The sequence below is a fragment of the Humulus lupulus genome, chromosome 7 (assembly GCF_963169125.1).
Source record: "Humulus lupulus chromosome 7, drHumLupu1.1, whole genome shotgun sequence".
Taxonomy (NCBI): Eukaryota; Viridiplantae; Streptophyta; class Magnoliopsida; order Rosales; family Cannabaceae; genus Humulus; species Humulus lupulus.
In genome coordinates, this window is record NC_084799.1 from 150639851 (window position 1) to 150663110 (window position 23260).

At 38.1% G+C, this 23260-nt stretch overlaps 1 protein-coding gene across 1 annotated transcript; it reads right to left on the reverse strand.

Moving 5' to 3' along the window:
• Window positions 1–1623: 1623 nt before the first annotated feature.
• On the reverse strand, window positions 1624–4847 carry LOC133788720 (pentatricopeptide repeat-containing protein At1g62350). Its single transcript, XM_062226306.1, has 2 exons — window positions 4376–4847; window positions 1624–2578 (listed from the first exon to the last, which is right to left on the reverse strand). Exons 1-2 carry the CDS (start codon window positions 4754–4756, stop codon window positions 2159–2161), a joined length of 801 nt encoding a protein of 266 aa, XP_062082290.1. The 5' UTR covers window positions 4757–4847; the 3' UTR covers window positions 1624–2158.
• Between the last annotated feature and the right edge of the window lie 18413 nt (window positions 4848–23260).

The following is a 23260-nucleotide window of genomic DNA, read 5'->3' on the forward strand; positions in this document are numbered from 1 at the left end:
GGAGAAGATGAATATAAAGTAAAATAAGTATTATGTATTGGTTACATACAAGAAAAAAAATGACAAAAAAAATTAAAATGTATAAGAACAAGTGGGTAGGATGTGGAAAGCTTATCACTTGTGTGCTATTGTATGTTTTGTCATTTTTTACTTTTATTAAATTATGTGGCTATTATATATGTGCCTTCTTTTTACTTTATTAAATTTTTAGCTATTTTATGTTTGTGTCGAATTGCACGCGCCTTTTTTAATATATAGATGTTCGATAAAATAATATAAATATATTTTAACTATTTGTATTTGTTTTTTGTTTGAGATATAAAAATAAAAAAAGGTCATTCAAGAGGAAAGAAAAAAAATTATGAAAATGTGGGTAGGAAAATAAGTGTTAAAAATAAAAAATAAATAAAAAAAATCAAAAAGAGAAGAGAGTGGGAGTGTGCAAATAATATTTGTGTAATATTTAAACGTTAATTGAGAGTAGTAAAAATGTTAAAAATATAGCCTCATAGTATTTTTTGTAAGAATAGTGCCAATTTTGGCACTTTGTAGAAAATTCTCTATATTTATTGTCCTAAGCTTAGTTTAATTGGTAATTCTTTTCTCTTGAAGGAGGTATAGACTCTAATTCTTCCCCACTCCAACTCTTTTGATACATATGTATCATGGAGAAAAGTAACTAAAGCTATGCCGTGGAAAAAATTATTGAGTAATTAATAAATTACATATATTAAAATGTTCCGAGTTAAAAAAGTTGTATAAAACTATTTGGTAAAAACTATATGATTAAAATATTATTAAAAATTAAAAGACCAATGTTATATTTATTTTATTCAAGAAAATTCAAATATACTCAACATACAAAATAGATTTCAATATAAATATAATCTCTATTTAAACATATTAAAATTAAAATATAGTTTTAATAATACATATAATGTAATCATCAACAAAAAAATATTATATAATATACACATATCACAATTGATCGATGCAACTAAAATTCTAATCAAAGTATTATAATCTAATTCATGATATAATCCCATAAATATAAAACTTAAGTTATGCAAAAACTCACTTTCTATGTTTTTAATTTTTTTTAAAATATTTTTAATTTTATTATTATATTAATTTATTTTTATTTTGGGATAAATAAATATATTTAGATAAAAAAATACATTAATGGTAGATTTTTATTTTTTTAAAAAAAGAAAGCAGCTTAAAAAAGATTAGAAACTGAATTGTGACAAACTGTTGTAGTTTTACATGAATTCTTCAATGGTAAATACTCATTTGGTACCATACATTTTATCGAAATACATACTTGTACCCTATATTTTCAATAATGCTCATCTAGTACCTTGTAATTTGAAGTCGTACATATTTGATACATTAGACTCAAACTTATTAATAAATTTTTATCAATATAACTAAACTGCTCATATAGCTTCAAATTCAAATTTTATTACATATAACTCATGACAATGCAGTCATATTGATAAAATTTTATTATTCAAATTTGAGTTCAAGATACCAAATATATACGATTTCAAATTACATAATACCAAATGAATATTATTAAAAATATAAGATACCAAGTTTGCATTTCGATAAAACACTAGGTACCAAACGTTTATATACCCATTCTTCAATAAACTGCTTTTTCAGAAAGCATAGCAAACATGTCCTTACTTTTCATGAATTTTACATCTATGATTTTCTTTAACTTACAAAATACATATAATAAACAAACAAACTATGCATACCTGAATCGATCCCCCATCCAAGAATGAATCTATCAATTCCAAGTAGGTTCCCACGTCGTCAAGATTTTAAACATCAAAAGGGAAAAAAAGAACTAAACAGAAATTGTGTCCTATTAGAGGTTTGGGATGTCATTTTCAGAATACATATACACCTAATATTAAGAACGAAGAATCTTCTCTCATGGAATGCACGAACACAAAGTAAGCTTCCATATTAATCTTTGGCAAAAGTGCATTTTCATTATTCCGCAGGCAAACATGACAAAGGACAAGAATAATTGTCCTCAAAGATCAAATCTCCACAAGCATCTAATAGCCTGCGGCTACTGCAGATGCTACTCTAATTATGATAGTAGTCTCTCTCACGTCAAACATTCAATTGGAGCTTTCTATTACTCATCTTCTTCACTATCTGTACTTCTGTCATGACTCTCAAACAAGTCTTCAGGTAGGTCATACACGATCATACCAGGAAAAATCATCGAGAAGTCCTCTTTCACTTTCTCTCTTAAATCAGGGTATGGAAGAAGCCCCTTTAAAATAACTCGGAATGGCAGAGAGAGTGGGGGGTCAGGGGAAGATGTCATCTCATTGTATATGTACATGGCCTCCGAAGGCAGTCCATTGTCAAGAAACACTCTAACAATGTCCCCATATGTATGCTGATCAAACAGAACGTTTTCACTCTTTAAATCTTGCCAAACCTGCTTTGCTTCATCCACCTTTTTGTTTCTTGCAAGCATCATCAGCATGTCTCGGTAAAAGAACATGTCTGGCCGATACCAAATCTCTTTACGCACCTCATCATACAGCTGAAGGGGAAAACATAATGTCAGCAAAATTAACATAATGAAAAATGCCCAACAAAGAAGTAGGAACAAGTTCTGTCGTGGGAATTCTTATATTGCTTTATGGACACAACAAATCAATAAATAAACTCGCTAAATTAATCAATCTTCATCAGTTACCCTTCTTCAATCATCCTCTGGTTGTATTTCTTGAGGTAAATTCCAGCCGATATCTTTTTCTTTTTTTTCTTTTTCTTTGAAATAGGATGACTGCCTAACTTTATAATACATGGGGACCCGAAATTTATATCCTACAATATTCCAGCAGATATCTTGAGAATACATCCATCTCAAGAACATAATAAAGTAAAGGGGAAAGTGGATCTCAATGCCGAAGTCCACTCGAGCTCTTAGACTTGACCACATTCTTTGCAGTACAAACGAGCCTATATTGAAAGAGGAAGAGAAACTTCTATAAATACAATGCTTATACTTGAAGGAGGAAGAGATACTTAAAAGAGTGTATTAACACGCCGGCAAAACACAACGGCATGCACACTCTCTACCTTCCAAATAACCAATATCTAATTCATTGTAGTTTATGGGGAATTTTTCTTAACAACCTCTCCAATACATACTATATATACACGTATATTATAACTTCAAATGAAAGAGAGGTTAAAATAGACTTTCATTTTAAGCTCAAATTTTGGTCAATACTAACAATAAAATTCAATAAAGTGAAAGTAAATCATTAGAGCCAAGAACTTGAGAGACACCAACGAAGGCGGGAACTAATAATGATATTAGAAAGGTATATGGGTTAGTTGATATAGTGGTTGGAATTAGTTGGTTAGGAATGTTAATTATATTCTAGCTAGACCTTTAGGAGTATAAATATCAATCCCATGGGAATGAATAGAGATTCGGGTATTGAGGAATTGGGTCACTAGGTAATTGGATTGTGGTTACTTTCAGCCATTGTACCACAATTTCGCTATTCAATACAGAAACCCTCTCATTCTTAACTCTATCTTTCTCTTTCGTTTTCTGTCCGTTTGCCTCAAATTTTCTCAAAGTTACTACACTATTGTTCTAACAAGGACTAGGGTCATATCAGAACTTTATGAAGGACTGCTGAAAATCATCTATAAAGTTCCTATATGCCTTATATAGAATTTCTCCATATATACTCAAGTCTTTTTTCAAACATTCTTTCACAAACAATTAAGCTTCTTGAAGACTCACTAAAGTAATAATAATAAAAAAATAAAAAATCAAATTTGAAAATATTTTCATTTCAAGTTCTTATTTCTTTTCTCACCAAACAGAGAAGAGGAAACACGGAAGTACTTCATCATAAATTTCAGTTCATTCTGCCTTTCCAATGCGTGTAAGAAATATTTTACATCAATACATATAGGCTACGTTTGGATTGGATAGGATAAATTTTATAATGTAATTTTGTTATGAAATTAGAGAGGATATTGACAAAATTAATCCAAGAGTGTAATAATCCCCCTATTTCTATTGAAAAACTTGGGATAATTTTATCCCTATCTCCATATATTTGCATAGTAACAAAACAGAAATTACCACTTTGCATCCAACTTCTATGTTTTTTCTCTAATATTTGTTTAGTCCAATCCAATCATATCCAATCCCATGATCCAAACGTGGCCAACAGAACAAAAATTACAATCAACATCGTTTCAAATGAAATTTACTTTCTCCACACCCCCATTACTATTTTTTTTCTTTACATATTTATAAATATGAATACTAATAATAACTATTGAATCAAAATTAAAAATGACAAACCTTCATAGATAGAAAGACCTCGTTCTGCCTCTGAAACTCGACGAGAACAGAGACGAGATCGGACTTGAGCAACCGAGAGACATGGGAGCGTATGAAGCGGTCGAGTCGAAATGAGTCCGATTGGAGCCGCTTGAGCTCCTTGGCGACGATCAAACCTTCCTTGCTCATCTCCTTCTTTCGCCGCCATATCGAGAGGCTAGGGCTCGAAGCCGTCGAAGTCGAGAAATGGCGCCGCAACCAGTTTTGCTGCTGCGAATGAGGATGGTTGGAGAAAGTGTTTTGGGGGGGAAAATTTGTAACAGAATCGAATGAGGAGTTGGAGGGTGCAGGAGGGAGTTTCGGTGCGCTTCTCCGCAGAAGATTTTGAACCAAGCGTAACATTAGAGACTCGTGTGAGGGTTGGAGCGAGAGCTTTCGATGGAGTGGAACTTGGCGGCTGACAGTCCCGGGAGGAGCAACTAACTCACTCCTCTCCCTTCAGTACTCGACCGAAGGATACTTGCCATTTTAGTCCCATGGTTTTAGTTAATATATCAATTCGGTCCCTAAAATTTTAATTTTAACATTTTTTTCTATTTTTTTTTTTTTGCTATTAGTAGTATAATTGTAAATACACAAAAATATAACTTTTTTTTTTATACTTTTTTGGACCCTGTGTTTTGTCTCATTACCTGTTTGGACCATGTGTTTTGACAAATTACTTTTTGGACTCTATGTTTTATAAAATGATTAAAATAGAACCATAAACTCAATTTTGATGAAGAAAAATTAAATATAACAACACAGTTTTTAAGCAGAATGATTTTATTTTTGTTCTGAATTATTAGTTTGGTAAATTATTTGTGATTTTAGTTGAAAATATATTGACCAAAATCGGGTTTAGGGTTCTATTTTAACTATTTTACAAAACACAGGGTCCAAAAAGTAATTTGTCAAAACACATGGTCCAAACAGATAATGAGAAAAAACACAGGGTGCAAAAATGTATAAACCCTTTTTTTCACATGATTAATACCCAATATTCAGTAATTTTGTTGCCTCCTCCTTTTTATCTCTATTAATTGCTGACTGGATCAATACATGTTAGTTGCTCATTGGTCCAATTCATGAATTTAAAATAAAATAAATACATATTAACATATTAAAATAATATAAATTGGACAATTCTTTAAACCCGCACTTCATTTTGAAGAATTAAATCCCTCATTAAATGTGTGTTGTTGAATTATTTAATATGCATTCTGAGTCATTGGTTGCGAATCCTTTTACAAAATCATGTTAAAATACCAAATCACCTCCCGCCTGGAAAGAACAACCTACAATTTGTTAGTTTATTTTTATTTATTTATTCCGGGGTCTCTCTCCCCTCCTTCCCTCGAAGCCTCGCAAAACAGATCTGGGTATGGCTGCAACAATGATCTTGGCAGGGATGACAAACTTGATAAAGATGGAGCAAGGTAGTAGCTTGGGTGATTGGGTTCAGGAAGACAATAGAGTCTCTTCTGTTAAACCAAATGATTAATTAATTAATTCTGTATTAGTTGGTTTACCCTTTCTTTTCTTTGTATGTGTGCCACGTATAATGTGGTCATATAAGCTTCTATATAAAGCTTTGTACTATTCATTATTCACCAAGGAAATACAACAACTTTTTCCATTCCTTCTTAATTTCTGTCATGGTATCAGAGCATTAACAGCTCATATGGCCTCTGCCCAAAGTACCTCCCCTACCACGCCTGTCTCCCAACAACCAACATCGGCTGACCCCACAGTACCCCCTCCTTAGCATGCCTCCAATAGCTCTTCTTCGGCCCCTCCACTCTCGATTGTTTCTTCTTCTTTGTTACCCACCCTTCCATCTGTTCATCAACCTATTTCTGTAAAACTGGATGAAAACAACTTCATCATTTGGCAAACTCAGATGCTCAATATCATAATAACAAATGGTCTCGAAGGCTTCATTGATGGGTCTTGCCCATGCCCTGCTTCTCACGCTGCCGACTCTTCCGATTCTAGTAGTATGGAGTTCCATTCTTGGCAGAGGTATAATAGATTGGTAATGAGCTGGATCTATGCCTCCATTACAGAGTCTATGCTGGGCCAAATCGTGGGTTATCGCACTGCTCGTGAAATATGGGATGCTCTTACCCAAATATACTCTGCTGCCTCTTTTTCTCGGTTGTTCGAAATTCGCACACAGCAACTCTCCGCAAGGATGGTCTTACTGTGTTTGCCTACATTCAGAAATTTCGCGGACTCTGCAATAATCTTGCCTTCGCAGGTGACCCCATCTCATTTACTGATCAACTGATGTATTTTCTGAATGGTTTAGGTCGGGAATATAACGCCTATGTGAGTCCCCTGCTTGCTCGTTCCGACAAACCACCAATGGAAGAGGCCTACATCTTGTTGCTTCATTATGATGCTCGTCTAAATCGCCAAAACTCAGTTGACACACTTAGCTCCCTTCAAGCCAATATAGCCCATTTTTCTTCTCCCCAACCCAAGTCTTAGCCGCTAGGTGGTTCGCCTGTCTATCCGCTACAAAGCCCTCGCACCTCTTACCGTCCTCCTCACCAACATAAACCTTCCCAACCCTGGTCCTCCCCTTCCCCATCCTCCTTTTCTCGCCCATCACTCTCACCCTCAACCCGACCTCATTGCCAAATCTGCCTGAAGATTGGCCATACCGCCAATGTGTGTTACCATCGTCAGAATATGCAATATCACCCTCCTCCATCACCTCTGAAACCTTTCAATGCCTTTTACTCTCACCATACTCCCAGCCACCCTACCATTTTTCCATCAGTGAGTACCCCTATCTCGCCTGATTCGTCGTGGTACATGGACTCTGGCGCCTCTCACCATTTTACACCGGATCTGAATGTCCTTGAAGGCGCTCAACCTCTTTCTGGCAATGATCGGGTCACATTGGGTAATGGTAAGACTGCTATGATCTCTCACATGGGTTCTTCACATTTACCTGCTTACAATTCTGTATTAAAACTGTCCAAAGTTTACCACTCACCCTCTCTGTCCAAAAATCTTCTCAGTGTCTCTCAACTCTGTTATGATAATAACGCTTTTATTGAATTTTATCCCCATTTTTTCTATGTCAAACATCAGGTCAGCAAGCAAATCCTACTCACGGGTCTTCTTGATTGTGGCATTTACAAAGTCTCTCGTCCTCCCACTTCTCCTTCAACTTCGTTTCAACTCCTTCACACCTCAGTCGCCGAGCCAAATCTATGGCACTCACGTTTGGGGCATCCTTCATTTGATGTTACAACTCGTGTTTTATCTTCTTGTAATTTTCCAGTTTCTAAGAGTACCAAACACTCATTTTGTAATGCTTGTCAACAAGCTAAATCTCATAGACAGTCATTTCCTATTTCTGTATCTCGGGCCACTAAGCCTTTTGAATTAATACATAGCGATTTATGGGGTCCTTCCCCCGTGTCTTCTATCACTGGTGTGCGATACTTTATATTATTCATTGATGACTTTTCACGTTTTACTTGGTTATAGCTTTTAACATCTAAAGATGAGGCCGTCAATGCTTTTCATACTTTTCACAAAATGGTTTCTACCCAATTTGAGTGTTCTATTCATCGTGTCCGTACTGATTGGGGGGGGGGGGGGGGTGAATTTCTATCTCTCCACTCTATTTTTGCTAATCTTGGTATACATCATGAACTCTCGTGTCCTCACACTCCCCAACAAGATGGGAGAGTCGAACGTAAGAATCGTCATGTTGTCGAGATGGGGCTTGCTTTGTTAGCCCATGCCTCGGTTCCTCTTGCCTACTGGTCGTATGCATTCACGGTGGCTGTCTACCTTATCAATCGCTTACCCACCAAAGTTCTTGCTCTTCACAGTCCATACTCGGTTCTCTATAACAAACAGCCCCAATATTCTCATCTTCGTGTCTTTGGGTGTGAATGCTTCCCATTTCTTCGCCCGTACAATGCTCATAAACTAGAATTTCACTCCCAATCATGTGTCTTCCTTGGCTATAGCACACATCACAAAGGATACCTTTGTCTTCATCTTTCTTCCGGCCGGTTATATGTCACTCGCCATGTTGTGTTCAATGAACACAACTACCCTTTTGCCTCGGTCTCTCCGCCACCCACCTCCCAACCCTCTCATTCTATCATCACTTCCTTACCATTTATCCCACCACCTCCCCGCCCTCATTCCCTCACTTCCACTCTCATTTCTCCTATTTCTCAACCTTCCTGTCCTTCCTCTCCTCTCCCCGAATCTCTGCCTTCCCTTCCTCACCATACCGTCCCTACTACGAGTTCTCCCTCTCCCTCTTCCCCCACGTCCCCGGTTGTAGGCACTGTGAATAATCCCTATGAGCCTCCTAGCACGTCTCACAACGTGCATCATATGGTCACCCGAGCTAAATCGGGCATCTTCAAACCAAAGCTGTATTCTACTATTCTTGCCTCTATCCCGGTTGAACCATCATGTTTTGCAGAAGCTAATACTTTGCAGGTTTGGCAAGACGCTATGCGCCAAGAAATTACTGCTCTTCACTCACAAGGCACGTGGTCTCTTGTCCCATGCCCTCCTTCTTCTCATACTGTGGGCTGCAAGTGGGTCTACCGTGTTAAATTAAATGCCAATGTGGATCGCTATAAAGTTCGCCTTGTCGCCAAGGGGTTTCACCAAACCCAAGGTCTTGATTTTCATGAGACATTCAGCCTGGTGATTATGCCCAACACCATCAGACTTGTCCTCGGCCTTGCTGTCTCTCGGCAGTGGGATATCAAGCAATTAGATATCCAAAATTCTTTCCTTCATGGAGATCTAGATGAAGTCGTCTACATGAGTCAACCTCAAGGATTTGTTGACTCCCAACATCCCACACATGTGTGTCGCTTACACAAGTCACTGTATGGTCTTCGTCAGTCTCCTCGAGCTTGGTTTTTGAAACTTAGTAATGCTCTGTGTCATTGGGGCTTTGTTGCATCCCGTGCCAATACTTCACTGTTTTATTATTCCATTGGTTCTCTATTAATGATTGTGCTTGTGTATGTTGACGACATTATCGTTACAGGCTCTTGCTCCGCTACTATTACAGCTTTGGTTCAGCATTTGAAAGGTCAGTTTGCAGTCAAGGACCTTGGTGATTTACATTTTTTCTTGGGGATGGAAATCTCTCGGTCATCTACTGGAATGCATATTTTCCAAACTAAGTATTTTCAGGACTTACTAGCCAAGACGGGCATGATGGATTCCAAGCCTCTCTCTACACCGATTGCCCTTGGCTCACTCTCTCTTCATGATGGCACTCTCTTACCCTCCGCTACTGCATATCGAAGCATTGTAGGAGCCTTACAGTATTGTACTCTTACCAGGCCCAATCTCGCGTTTGCCGTAAACAAACTCTGCCAGTTTATGCACTCTCCAACGGACATTCATATGCAGGCCGCTAAGCATGTTCTTCGCTACCTCAAAGGCACTGCTCACCTTGGCTTGTTTCTCCATCCCACTACTGATCATACACTATATGCCTATACGGATGCCGATTGGGCATCTTGCCCGGATGACCGTCGCAGTACTAGTGCTTATTGTATCTTTCTTGGGCACAATCTGATTTCTTGGTCCTCATCCAAGCAGAAAGTGGTGTCTCGTTCAAGTACTGAATCAGAATATCGCGCCATGGCCAATGGTGCTGCTGAAGTTTCTTGGCTACAGTCTCTTCTCTCTGAATTAGGCATGCCTCTTCCTCAGCCTTCGGTGTTATATTGCGACAATGTCAGCACTCTTCACTTAGCTTCTAACCCGGTACTTCATGCTTGCACCAAGCATGTGGAACTTGGCTATCATTTCATTAGAGAACGTGTCCTCCGCAAGGATCTGTTATTGTCTTTCACTCCGTCGTCCGATCAATTGGCAGACCACCTGACCAAGCCTCTTGTCACCACTCGATTCCAGGAGCTGCGAACCAAACTCACTGTGCTTCCGCGCCCAATGAGTTTGCGGGGGGATGTTAAACCAAATGATTAATTAATTAATTATGCATTAGTTGGTTTACCCTTTCTTTTCTGTGTATGTGTGCCACGTATAATGTGGTCCTATAAGCTTCTATATAAAGCTCTGTTCTATTCATTATTCACCAAGGAAATACAACAACTTTTTCCATTCCTTCTTAATTTTTGTCATCTTCTATCTTTGTTTTGGCCTTCTAAATGTTGGGCGACTGGAGTTCGATCATTTGCCAAGGATTCCCTCCACCGTTGTCTTGACTAGGAAGTTCGATATGAAGAAAAATGTTAGTTGATTTCGTTAGCCAAATGGGTTTGTTGAGATTTGTTATGCTCATTGCTTGTATTTGATTTTGAGCTAATTGAAATGATTTTTTTTACTCTTTGATGGATTGATTAGTGAGTGAAATGGGTTTGTGTTTTTGTTTTCATTTTACTATACAGGCTCTTCTCTATTTTGCAGAAATTTGATGTTTCGACTACGTATTTTTTAAATGAAGAAAGAAAATAAAAAGGTATTAAATCCTTCTATATCAGTTGCATATGATATTTTGAAGGTTGTAGAGCATATAAATATATATATATATATACATACACATTTTTTCTAGAAGGATCTATCAACCATTTAGTCTTTCAAAGTCTTAAATAATTTATCTTTTTAGAAATAAAGAAAAAGTATTATTGATCACAATTAATTACAAGTAGCAAAAAGGGCTTACAAAAATAAGATTGGTCTGTTTGATCAATATTTTAATATTTATAAATAAAGAAATCATTATATCAAAATATAAATCTATAGTGTTGCACTTTTTCTTTGCCATTTTCTCCCCAGCTTTGATCATGATAATTGAAGTTTACAATCTTTAACGGTGAATAATATGTTTAATTATTATTCTACGAAACAATTATTTGATTTGATATAATATATATTTGAGTTGCATTTTATGGGCTAGTATGTATTTAGCATAAATAATTTACACGACCTATGTCGAACAAGGTGCATCACTAGGGCACCAAGCTTACATCCTAAGCCAAGTGAGTGTGTACAATACTTCAATATGGTCTTGCCATCATGACCTACATTTCGCATGATTATAGTCTAACACAACCCATGTCGATCAAACACAAACAATTCCAATACAAAAAAGTATAGCAAATATCATCATGCAAGAAGGGGTACTCAACCCTAAACAATTTCAGATGTGCGGTCATAATTGCATTTAGACATAATAGGGTCGATGCCCTACTCTATGTGCATATGCCTATTTTCTTACCTCGATTCCAACGATAGAAACAAGATGACCTCGAGTGCGATCCTCTTTTGAGCCTCTCAGAAACCTTAGTCACAACAATTATTGTACGCTAATTAGAAACCAAATCTAACTACATACTCGGGAACCAAATTCCAACTTTTAGGACCTCTTGTAATGCCCTACTACCTTAGAGTCGTTACTAAGTGAGTTTAAAAATGTGCAATCACTCGCTAATCGAGGCTTTTAAAGCAAAAGTGCAATTAAGTCATAAACAGAGTAGAAATCTTAGAAATAACTCTATTTCATTGAAAATCTTAAAAGTTTAACACTTGGGATCCCAAAATACTGTTTAGAAATATTTACAACATATAAGTATAACCAAGACGGCTTAGCGACAAAATCTAGGTTTTATTACAATCATCTCCCAAAAATCCATTGGCTGTGGCAGTCAGGCAGGCCAAACATGTACACGTCGCCTCATGCTTGCTACACTCATGGTTGGTTGGCTTTCTCCTTGCCCTTACCTGCACCACAGAGCACCTGTGAGCCGAAGCCCAGCAAGAAAACCCGCAAATAGATAACATATGCAAAACCAACACATATCATATAAACAGGCCATCAATAGGCTAAACACATACGGCCAAGCCGTCCCAGGCGCTTTACCGGGCCCTGGTTTTGCGGTCCATACCGTGAGGATATCCCAGGTATCCTTTAGGGTCTCGCCTTGGCAACTCGCACTCTACGTGCTCAACGCTGCTCCCGGCCCTTTGCCGTTCCCGGCCCCTGCCGACCTCGGCCTGAGCCGTTCCCGGCCCCTGCCGACCTCGGCCTGAGCCGTTCCCGGCTCTTGCCGAACATTTACACAATAGCATTCATAGCATGGTAAACAAATACTGAATACTAACAAATTCAATCAAAGGGATACGCCCCGCAATACAGACATATTGGGCTTAGCCCTGCATACAAGCTCTATGGGAACAGGGATTTTCTTACTTGCGTCCCGAGCTCTCCGAGCACCGATATCCCGAGCACAGTCCTCTAACTTGAGCCTCGCCGAAACCCTAGTCACAACACATAAACAATATCCATCCATTAAGTTCTAATCCACTAAATAACTTTGAGCCATAACTCTAGTCACCGGGACCTTGAATTCTATCAATCCGGGTGACAAAATCCATCCCGAGCCTTAACCTTTGAGTTCCCAAGCCTAAACACACTTAAAGACACAAACTGGCACTAAGAGTCGCGACCCTACCCACAAGCTCAGCACTTCACTGAAGCACACACGGGTCGCGGCGTGCATCCAACTCCTTGGCCTCCCATGGCCGTGCGCACACATGGGCCGCGACATGCCCCTCCTAGGGCCACGGCCCCCACCTCCAAACCCAGAAATCTTCATCTCTTCATGCATTTTCTTCAGACCAACTCACCCAAAATCACCTCAACCCAGCAATTTAACCTAGAAATTAAGCTTAAGTCCCTTAACCACACCATCTAAACTTTGCTACAAGTTCACACAGCCATGAAACTCATCTCACAATCAAACTTAACATCATAATCCCAATTCACATGCAACTCATGGCTTAAACTACAAGTAACTCAAGAAATTTGAAGGTTAAACTCCTTACCTCAGCTGATAATTCCTGGCCTTCTTTGCTCCCCCACCTTCAAAGCTCTCTCACACAAGCCTCAAGCCTTGGATTTCTGCTGAAAATCTCCCAATCTCACACACCACGGTCCAAAGTAATAAACCGACTTTGAGAGGATTAAGCTAAAAACTGATCCTTTCCTTTGGTTCCAGCAGTTTCTTTTACTTAACTATATCTAACTTTATTCTCACAAAATGATCAAGCTGTCCCTTAAGCTTAGCCTCTATCCTTAATTGACCCAAGGGCAATTTAGTCATTTACCTAATCCCGCTAAGTCCTCGAGGTCCAAAATATTAATTTCCCCAATATTCTTTCCTATACACTCTAACCTCAAATATATCTCTGAATATTTACTTCCATACCCCGATAACCCAATAATACATCTAACACCCAAAATACCCCTCGACTCGCCCTGAGTCGGGTTCTCAACCCCATTGTGACTTTCGGGCTAACCGCTCCCCAGGACTGTCTCGGATCGTGCTACACAGAAATATATCACATGCATATCATATTTATCACATTTATGCCCTCAACAGGCTAACATCACAAACATACCCCTAATATCCAAACGGGGCCCACATGCACATTTAACTCAACTAAACATGCATCTCTATCACATACTCGCATAAATTCACATATTAACACATTAAATCATTTATTGCCCTCCAGGCATGCTAATCAAGGCCCAAAGCTCTATTAACAAATTTGGGTCGTTACACCTCTAAACCTTGCTAACATGCTAGGAGGGGAATCGTCCCCCGAACCCCCAAATGGGTTCCCAAGACAGCCCTTAAAAGTCCCATTTGAAAGTATTAAAAGTCAACAAAATGGTGTTTCGGGGCACCTAGCGTGGTCGTGCTAGTGGCTTGGAAACCCTATCGCGAACCGAGATTTTTCATATTTCCCCTGCGTTTTTAGACTTCCAAACTTCAAAAATTAACCTGAAGATTCGATTCTCAACTGAATTATAAGCACAATACAGCCCCAAAACAAAATACAACAACTATCATTTATCACTTAGGCACCATTTAACACCCAATCTCAAGTTTTAGCCAAAATTGCAAGTTTAAGGTAACTAAAACTCCATTTCCCCCCAAATTCTGAAATCAACTCAGTTATTGGATTTCAATCTAAATTCAAGTTACAAAAATAGTATTAAGCTTGTTTCTAACATCAATATACCCATCCCAATAGCCTAGCATCACCAATTTTCGAATTTGGCATATGCTAATTCATTTCCTTGAAGCTTAACTCCCTTCTATAATCCTCAAAAAATCAAAGGACTTGGTGCTTGGATAGGCTTGAAGAAGAACTAGAGGAAGATATGTTGAGGAAGAGAGCCTAACATGTGAATGAAGTGTAGCATCAACACTTGGCCTCTTTGCTCTAATTACAAGGTCAAATGACCATTTTTCCCTTCCCTTTGCTAAATCTTATAATTAACCTCAAGGGCATTTTGGTCATTTTGCTTAAAATTTCTAATTACACCCGTAAACTAATTATCACACTAATCTCCAAATTATCAAGAAATATCCATTAACCATAAATATCCTATCCATTAATTTTATTTTACCAATATCCTCAAAACGTGGAAATTCCCAAAATACCCCCTAGGCTCAACCCAAGCCGGGTAATTTTCCTGTTGTGACTTTTCCGCTAAAACTGCCTGAAAGGATCAAATCTTGATGAAAAAACACACACCCACATAATAATGTGGTCACAATGCACATAAAATTTACAAGTATACCCTCAACGGATCAAGATTACAAAAATTATTTTTTTATTATTATCAAAAGCGGGTCTTTAAACACATTTAATACACACAATCAAGCATATCCAATTATATAATTATATAATAATATAATTCACAATAATCTCACTCATGCCCTCCTGACATGTTATTTAAAGTATTAAACCTCATTAGGAATTTGGGACGCTACAAGGGCGATACGAATTGAATGGTGACCTTTGGAGCTTAAAGCGAGCCTCTGATCACCTGAAACTACCTCTGGCTGAGATTCCACATCAGAGATTTGGCGGCATACGGTGTCGCCACCACTCAATGGTGGTGGTATGGGAAACAAGCTACTGGGTTTCAAAGCCCAAGTCATGCAGAGCGTTGTGATGGTGGTGGTTTAGCTCGAAACAACCTAGAAATGTCCAGATTTACACTTGAAAGTTTGGAATCACCATGGATTCTGGTAAACACAAAATTCTGATTCCGGCGACCATTGAGCCCAATCCTTTAGTAGAGTTTGAAGCCCATGATGAGAGGAATATGGTGGTGGTGGTCGCTCAACCAATGGAGGACTTTTATTAAGCACAATACTTCTGCAAAAAAGAACACTATTAATGTAGAGTAAATAATTCTTACTTTCCATAGAAAAATTACTATTAATGGGTGTTGACGCATTTTTTGCCAACTGTGGATTAAGGAATCCAAAAATAGGGATATTAGGCTTTTCTTAAACCGTAATTAGACAAATAAAAAGTATCAAGAACATTGACACACTTTTTACGTGGTTTAGTGGTTAAAATTCACCTAGTCCATGAGTCATTCTTATTAATCTGTTTTGTTGTCACCGTGAGATTGTTTGTCACAATTTCACCAGAGTTTCGATATACAAGATGTCGATCCCCTTTTTCTGTCCATTCTCCCATGTATTTATAGGGAATTCTTCCTGGACAGTTTTGGGTAACCGTGCATAAATATGGTAACTTACATTTTTGGGTAACATCTTATTTACATAAATACATTAATGCCATTTGAATTTGTGCCCCCAATATCGGGTAATAAATACAGAATAATATATGAATATTAATGAGCGTATAAGGAATCTCCGAGTCTTTTAGGATCCTTCACTGTGCGTGTAGCGTCCCAAATTTGCTAATAGGGATTAGAGCCTTGATTAGCGTGCCTGTAGGGCAATAATTTATTTATTATGTTAATATGTGAATTTGATGAGTATGTGAGTATGGGCCCCATTTGGTTGTTAGGGGCATATTTGTAATTTTGGCCCGCTGAGAGCCATAAATGCAATATTTGTGTATATTGCGATTGACACCACGTGTGAGTGGTGATATATTTGTGATGCACAATCCGAGAGTGTCCTAGGGAGAAAATTAGCTAGAAAGTCACAACAGGGTCAGATACCCGACATGGGAGGAGCGTAGGGGTATTTTGGGAATGCAATATGAATTTGGGATTTATTGAGTAACAGGTAGTAATTTAGTAATGATTTGGATATGCTGGGATTAGCGGGGATTTGTAGGAGTACTCGAGGACTTAGCAGGATATGGCTTATGATGAAATTGCCCTTTGTGGCACTTGAGGATTTAGATATATACTTAAGGGGTAATTTGGGCTTTTGGCTAAGGGATATACATGGGTTTTCAGATGCTGAGTTTTTAGAGACTTAGAGGAAAGGAAAAGAAACAAAAGCAAGAAAATTCTCAACTCTCTCTCTCTCTCTCATACTCGTCACTCTCTTTCCCTCTCCTTGGTGACTAAGAGCTTGAAGAACTTTGAGGATTTTAGACTAAGAACTGAAGAATTTTACTTGCTATGCCTGGGGAAATCAGCTCAAGGGTGTGTTTAACACAGAAATTCAGCTTGGGAGTCAGAGGATTTAAGCTTGGAACTAGACTTGAAAGTAGCTCAGAGTCGAATTCCTACTCAAGGTTTTCAGCAAGGCTCGGGTTAGAGGATTGTGCTCGGGATTTCGGTGCTCAAGAAGCTCAAGACTCATGTAAGAAAACTGTTGTACCCGTAGAGCAGGGTGTGGCCCTATAGTTTGTGTTGCAGGGCACAACCCTATGTGATTGAATTGTAAGGAGTAGCCTTATTATTTATGTTATGTATTTGTTTAAGTATTTCTTGATTATATGCTACGTGTTGCATACTTGTGAATGAACGATAAAGTTCGGGAACGGCGAAGGCCGAGAATGGCAGGAAGCCGGGTACGGAAAGGGGCCGGGAACGGCGTTAAGCACGTGGAGTGCAAGGCCGAGTACGGCAAGGGCCGGGAGTGGCGTTGAGCACGCGAAGTGCAAACTTCTAGGGTGAGACCCTTCACGGATGCATGAGTCATCCTTACGGTGTAGACCGCAAACCCAGGGCCTGGTAAAGCGCCTGGGACGGCATGGCCGCTATATGTTTAGCCTGTTGGTGGCTTTGTTGTATGCTGATTGATAGATATGCATATGTTGATTATTTGTGTTGAGCTTTCTTGCTGGGCTTCGGGTCACGAGTGCTCTATGGTGCATGTAAGGGCAAGGGAAAGGTCGACCAACCATGAGTACGGAGAGCGTGAAGCGACGTGTACATGTTCGGCCTACCTGGCTGCCACGGCCAGGGTTATTTTGGGAAAAATGCTATGTATAGACTTGAATTTGTCGCCTAGTCAGCCTTAAATGTATTTCGAGATGTAAAGTATTTTCTAAACAATATTTTGGGATCCCAAATGTATAACGCTTTATAATATCAATGAATGACTACATTTTCAAATTAAATGGCTTTTATTACAAATTATCTGCACTTTTAACCTAAAATCGAGTTAATTGCACATTTTAAAATCACTTAGTAATGACTCTAAGGAAGTAGGGCGTTACAACTTGGTATCAGAGCGAGCCAAAGTTTATGGTTCCTGGAGATCGACCGAACATGTACGCTCGCTGCTAGTGGCAAGCTCGACTCAGGGTTGGTTGGTAATGACAAAATTATATGATTGATTATGTGCTTAAGTGCCATGTTTGCATGATTATTTTATATAGAGCATGATGAGTGTGTTAACATATGCATGATGCTAGGGCATGGCCCCCTTGAGTGTTGTATGTTATTTGTATTTTGTGGACTGTTGTTTATGGTTGGTTGACGTGAATTGGGAGGTGGTTTTGGATGTTGTTATCTTGCCTGATAAGCGACTTCATTGGTTGTAGGCATATTGTTGAAATGCCTCGGCGATCAGTTAGACTCCGCGGTAGTAGTGCCGATGATGACAACTAGGTCAGGGACCCTCCACTTGTTCCACAGAATTGGCAACAGTTATTTGCCGAGATGGAAGCTAGACTTCATCGAACAGAGGAAGAGCTTCGATAGTTGAGGCAACAGGCCCCTCCTCAGGACGTTGGGTTGCAGATTCCTCAGGCTGTGGCACCAGTGCCAGTGCAACCTATTATGGAGAATAGGTGGGAACCTTTGTATGAGAGGTTCAGGAAGCAGCATCCTCCCACCTTCGAGGGTGGACTAGACTCACTGCGGGCAGAGCAGTGGATAACATGATTTCTTCCATTCTGGACTTCATGAGGGTGGAAGGGAACGAGAGGGTAGCTTATGCCAGCTACATGTTTAGAGAGGATGCCCGCATCTGGTGGGATGTGGTAACTTAGAGAAGGAACGTTGCAGCTATGACCTGGGAAGAGTTCAGAAACATTTTCAATGAGAAGTATTACAGTGTCGCAGTTCGAGTTGCAAAGGTTGATGAGTTTACCAACCTGACTGGTTGTATGCCTTGAGATTTGACCGGTTGGCGAAGTTTGCACTGGATTTGGTGCCGACTGATGCGACATGAAGGGACAGGTTTGTGCAGGGATTGAATGTTATGATCGCCCGTGGTGTTAAGATAACCTTGGATATGGGGAATGTTGGTTTTTATAGATCAAATCAGAGATTATACACAGTGGAACAACAATCAAAATTGTTAATTTTTAACCCCACAAGATTTCGAGATCTACTTCTTCACATACATATATATATATTGAATCAAATAGATGAATAGAAAATTACCTCAAGTCCTTCCTTGCTGCTATCTTTTTGTACGACAAAAATCCTTGAGATCTCACACTAGGATCTTCCAAAATGTTCTCAACACACAAAGAACGAGTGTGGGCTCATTATACAAAACAATAGGCAAGATCTATTTATCAGATGTTCTCAACACATGAGAACTGATAAAGTTTGAACATAAATTTGTGAAGAACAGTGACCTATGCTTGTAGCACTGTTCTCTTTCTCTCAGGGAGATTTCACGATATATTTTCTATCACTGAAAAAGTATCGCTCTAAAATACTGATCTCCTATATTTAATATGTCCAATATATTAAAAATAAATAATATTAGTTATTTTAAACAATTTAAAAATAACTAATCAGTTATCAGATTTTTGTTTAAATAATAATATTTTAATCATATTAAAATATCTCATTATTTATTTAATATTTAAATAACTAAAATTGGTGAACCAAGATTCTTCTAGAACCTTCTTGTGCGTGTAGCACAGTAAGCCCACCTCATGCCAGGGAGGACATGTGATTTTCCCAATTTTCATCATTCTTTAAATACGAAAAAATCCCAAAAATAAATTAATTATATTTTTGTTAAATCAAATAATTAATTAATTAATTACACATAATTATACAATAATTATATTTAATGCATATAAAAATATTTTACTTATCAAATAAGTCCTTTTGCCCATTTTTGTATTTATCTTTGTCAGTGTTTGTTTGAGCCATTTCGGGGACCATGGACCTATAACATTAAGCTCCAATAAATTAAAACTAAATAATTAAACTCTTTAATCATAATAGTTAATTTATTAATTCTGATATTTCTCCACTATAAATTCAGAATTGAACTCTTTATGTTATAGATATACTTTTACAGAAATCTTATTTTAAGTTGTCCATTGATATAACCATCTTACAATAGTTCAACCCTCTAATTAATTAGTTCATAAATTAAAATGGAAGAATTACCATTTTACCTTTCTAATTTACTTCTTATTCCTTAAGTGCCATTAATTCGCTAGTGAACAATTAATCTATAATCTAATTATAGATTTGAGCTCAAAATCATTCAGTTCCAGAATTAATTCTTAAGGGAACCAATATACGATCCGTTAGAAAAGATTAGATTCCGTATTGTTGATACATGTTCCCAGCCATCCATGATGTTAAATCTCCAAAACAAAAGTCATTAGCCTCATTCTATGAAGAGACCTTAACGAATGAATCAAAAGATTTAATAAACATGAACAGGAGTTCATGAACACTCAAGATTTAGGTTGATCTATAAATGATCATCAGTTATGATATGAATTACAAATCTTTATTATTAATTGGTTTTTGGATAAAGACTTTTATTCATATCGGTCCATGTCATATATAATCATATGATATAAAGCACCTTTACCGAGATGTCTTACCACATCAATAACCCGAATCTAGATTATTTGTATCAATATGATACTCAGCAAACCGTACTTACAACCCCAATTAAAGAATTCCATAACTTCAATTTGTTGTTGACTATTTTTATTCATTCATGTGATCTTAATTCTCTCGTACTAATACACGATCACATCCTCAATAATGAATATGGAATTTTTCTGATATTTACAAAAATTATTCAAACAATAATTTAATAATCTAAATATAACAATAATAGACCATTGTATTTATTTATTCATTGAAATAATAAATGTATTTTACATGCTTTTAGGACATACTCCTAACAATCTCCCACATGTACTTAAAGCAAGTAAGGAATTTATCTCAATCCCATATTATGTACATGACCCTCGAATTGCTTTGCAGGAAGCGTCTTCATAAACGGGTTTGCCAGGTTGTGTTCTGATGCTATTTTCAGAATGGACACATCTCCTCTATGTACGATTTCTCTGACTAAGTGGTATTTGCACTCTATAAGCTTTCCCCTCTTGTGGCTTCTTGGTTCTTTAGAATTGGCCACTGCTCCACTGTTGTCACAGTAAAGAACAAGTGGTTTCTCCACTTCTGGAACCACTTCCAGATCCGTGTAGAACTTTTTCAGCCAAACTGCTTCTTTAGCTGCTTCACAAATGGCTATATACTCGGCTTCCATGGTGGAGTCTGCAATGCTGGTTTGTTTAATGCTTCTCCAGACAACTGCTCCACCACCAAGAGTGAAAACTGACCCAGAAGTAGATTTTCTACTATCTTTGTCTGATTGAAAATCTGAGTCAGTGTATCCAGTAAGTTCAAGGTCACTACCCGAATATACTAGCATATAGTTCCTCGTTCTCCTAAGATACTTGAGAATATGTTTCACCGCAATCCAGTGTTCCAAACCTAGATTTGATTGATAACGACTGACAATTCATATTGTATAACATATGTCAAGTCTAGTACATAATGTTGCATACATTAGGTGTTAGGAGTATGTCCTAAAAGCATGTAAAAGACATTTGTTATTTCTATGAATAAATAAATACAATGGTTTATTTTTATTGTTATATTTGGATTATTAAATTATTGTAACGACCCAAATTTACTAATAAGGCTTAAGGGCCTTGATTAGCGTGCCGGGAGGGCATAATTAGAATATATGTGATTTAATGATTCAAAAGCATGTTGTATGTCTATTTGAATATTTGAGATGCATGACTATGTGTATTAGTATGCATGTAGGCCCTGATTAGGTTAGAAATGGCATAATTGTAATTTTGGCCCGTTGAGGGCATAACTGTATATATATGTGATAATTGTTGAGACCACATTATTATGTGGATATCTTTGTGATCTGTTATTTGAGACGATCCTAGTGAGCAGGTTAGCGGAAAAGTCACGGCGGGGATTTAAACCCGGCTCGGGGTGAGCCTGGGGGTATAAATGGGAATTTAGAGAATATATTGGGGTCTATCTTGATATTGAGGAATATAATTGGCGATTAATTAGGTATCGGGAAGTAAGCGAAAAAATATTAGAGACACTTGAGGAATTAGCGGGAATTGGGTAAAATGACCAAAATGCCCCTAGGTGGATTAAAGGATTTAGAATTAAAGGGAAGGGTATTGTGGTCATTTGGCATATAAAGATAGGCATAACTGAGGCTTTATGCTTAGTGGAGTTTGTAGAATGAAGTAGAAGTCTGAAGAAAGAAAGGAAAGGAAAGGAAAGAAAGAAAAGAAGGGAAAGAAAAGGGAAAGAAGAGTAGGCCATTTTGTCAAGGTTGGTTTAGGTTTTTCTTCATCAGTTCTTGAGGTATTTTGAAGCAGAAACTCAGGGGAAGCTAGAGTAAAGCTTGAGGCTAGAGTCCTTGGTCTGGCTTGAAGAATTGGCAAGGGTCTAGCAAGATCAAACCATTTAGTTGAGGTAAGACTTTGAAGTTTCTTTAGTTTCTGGTTTTGGTATTGAACTAAGGTGTCTAAGCTGAATTTGAGGGGAACACTAGGGAATTCAAACCAAGGATTGAGGAGGAGTAAGCCAAGGAGGTGTAGAGGCTGACTTAAGGTCGAATCCCCATTGAAGGTATGAAATTCTAAGCTCTAAATTCTGAAGTTTTGATTGTTGTGCTGAAGTTTCTTAGTTTGAGTTTCAACCATGGTGAATTTTGAGATTAAGGATGCATGTGATTGGGTTTTGGGTATTTGGGATGCTTGGGGTGAGTGGAGCATGTTGACAAGCTTGTTTTTAGGTTTGGTTGAAAATTGGAAAAGTTTTGGTAAGGCTTGGCTCGGGGAAATCGCAGGAAGGAAAATGCAGTGTTGCTGGTTCTATGACTAGCGCTATAGCACTAGCCTTTGGGCGCTGTAGCGCTAGGCTAGGTTGTCTGGGGGTTTTTGGGTTCTGCTTGTAGTGCTGTAGCGCCCTCCAAAGAGCGCTGTAGCGCTACCCTGCTTCCTGAAGAGGGTTTTTGAGTTATTTTCAAGGGTTTTTGCCCGGGGGTTCGGGGTTCGATTCCACCCCCCGTTTGGTGGAATTAGAGGTTCCCGAGGGCTCGGGATTGGTCCTGAGGTTAGGTTTTGGACATGAGGGTTGGTGATGACTCTGATCTATGGTTGTGACTAGGTGTGCGCTAGGTCTCAAGAGGGATCGTGCTCGAGGATCAAGTGAACGAAGCTAGCGAATTCAAAGGTAAGAAAACTACACTCGGTTATTTGTTTGTGATGGGACTAAGTGATCCCGATATATGTATAATGACAATGATGGTATTATGCCAT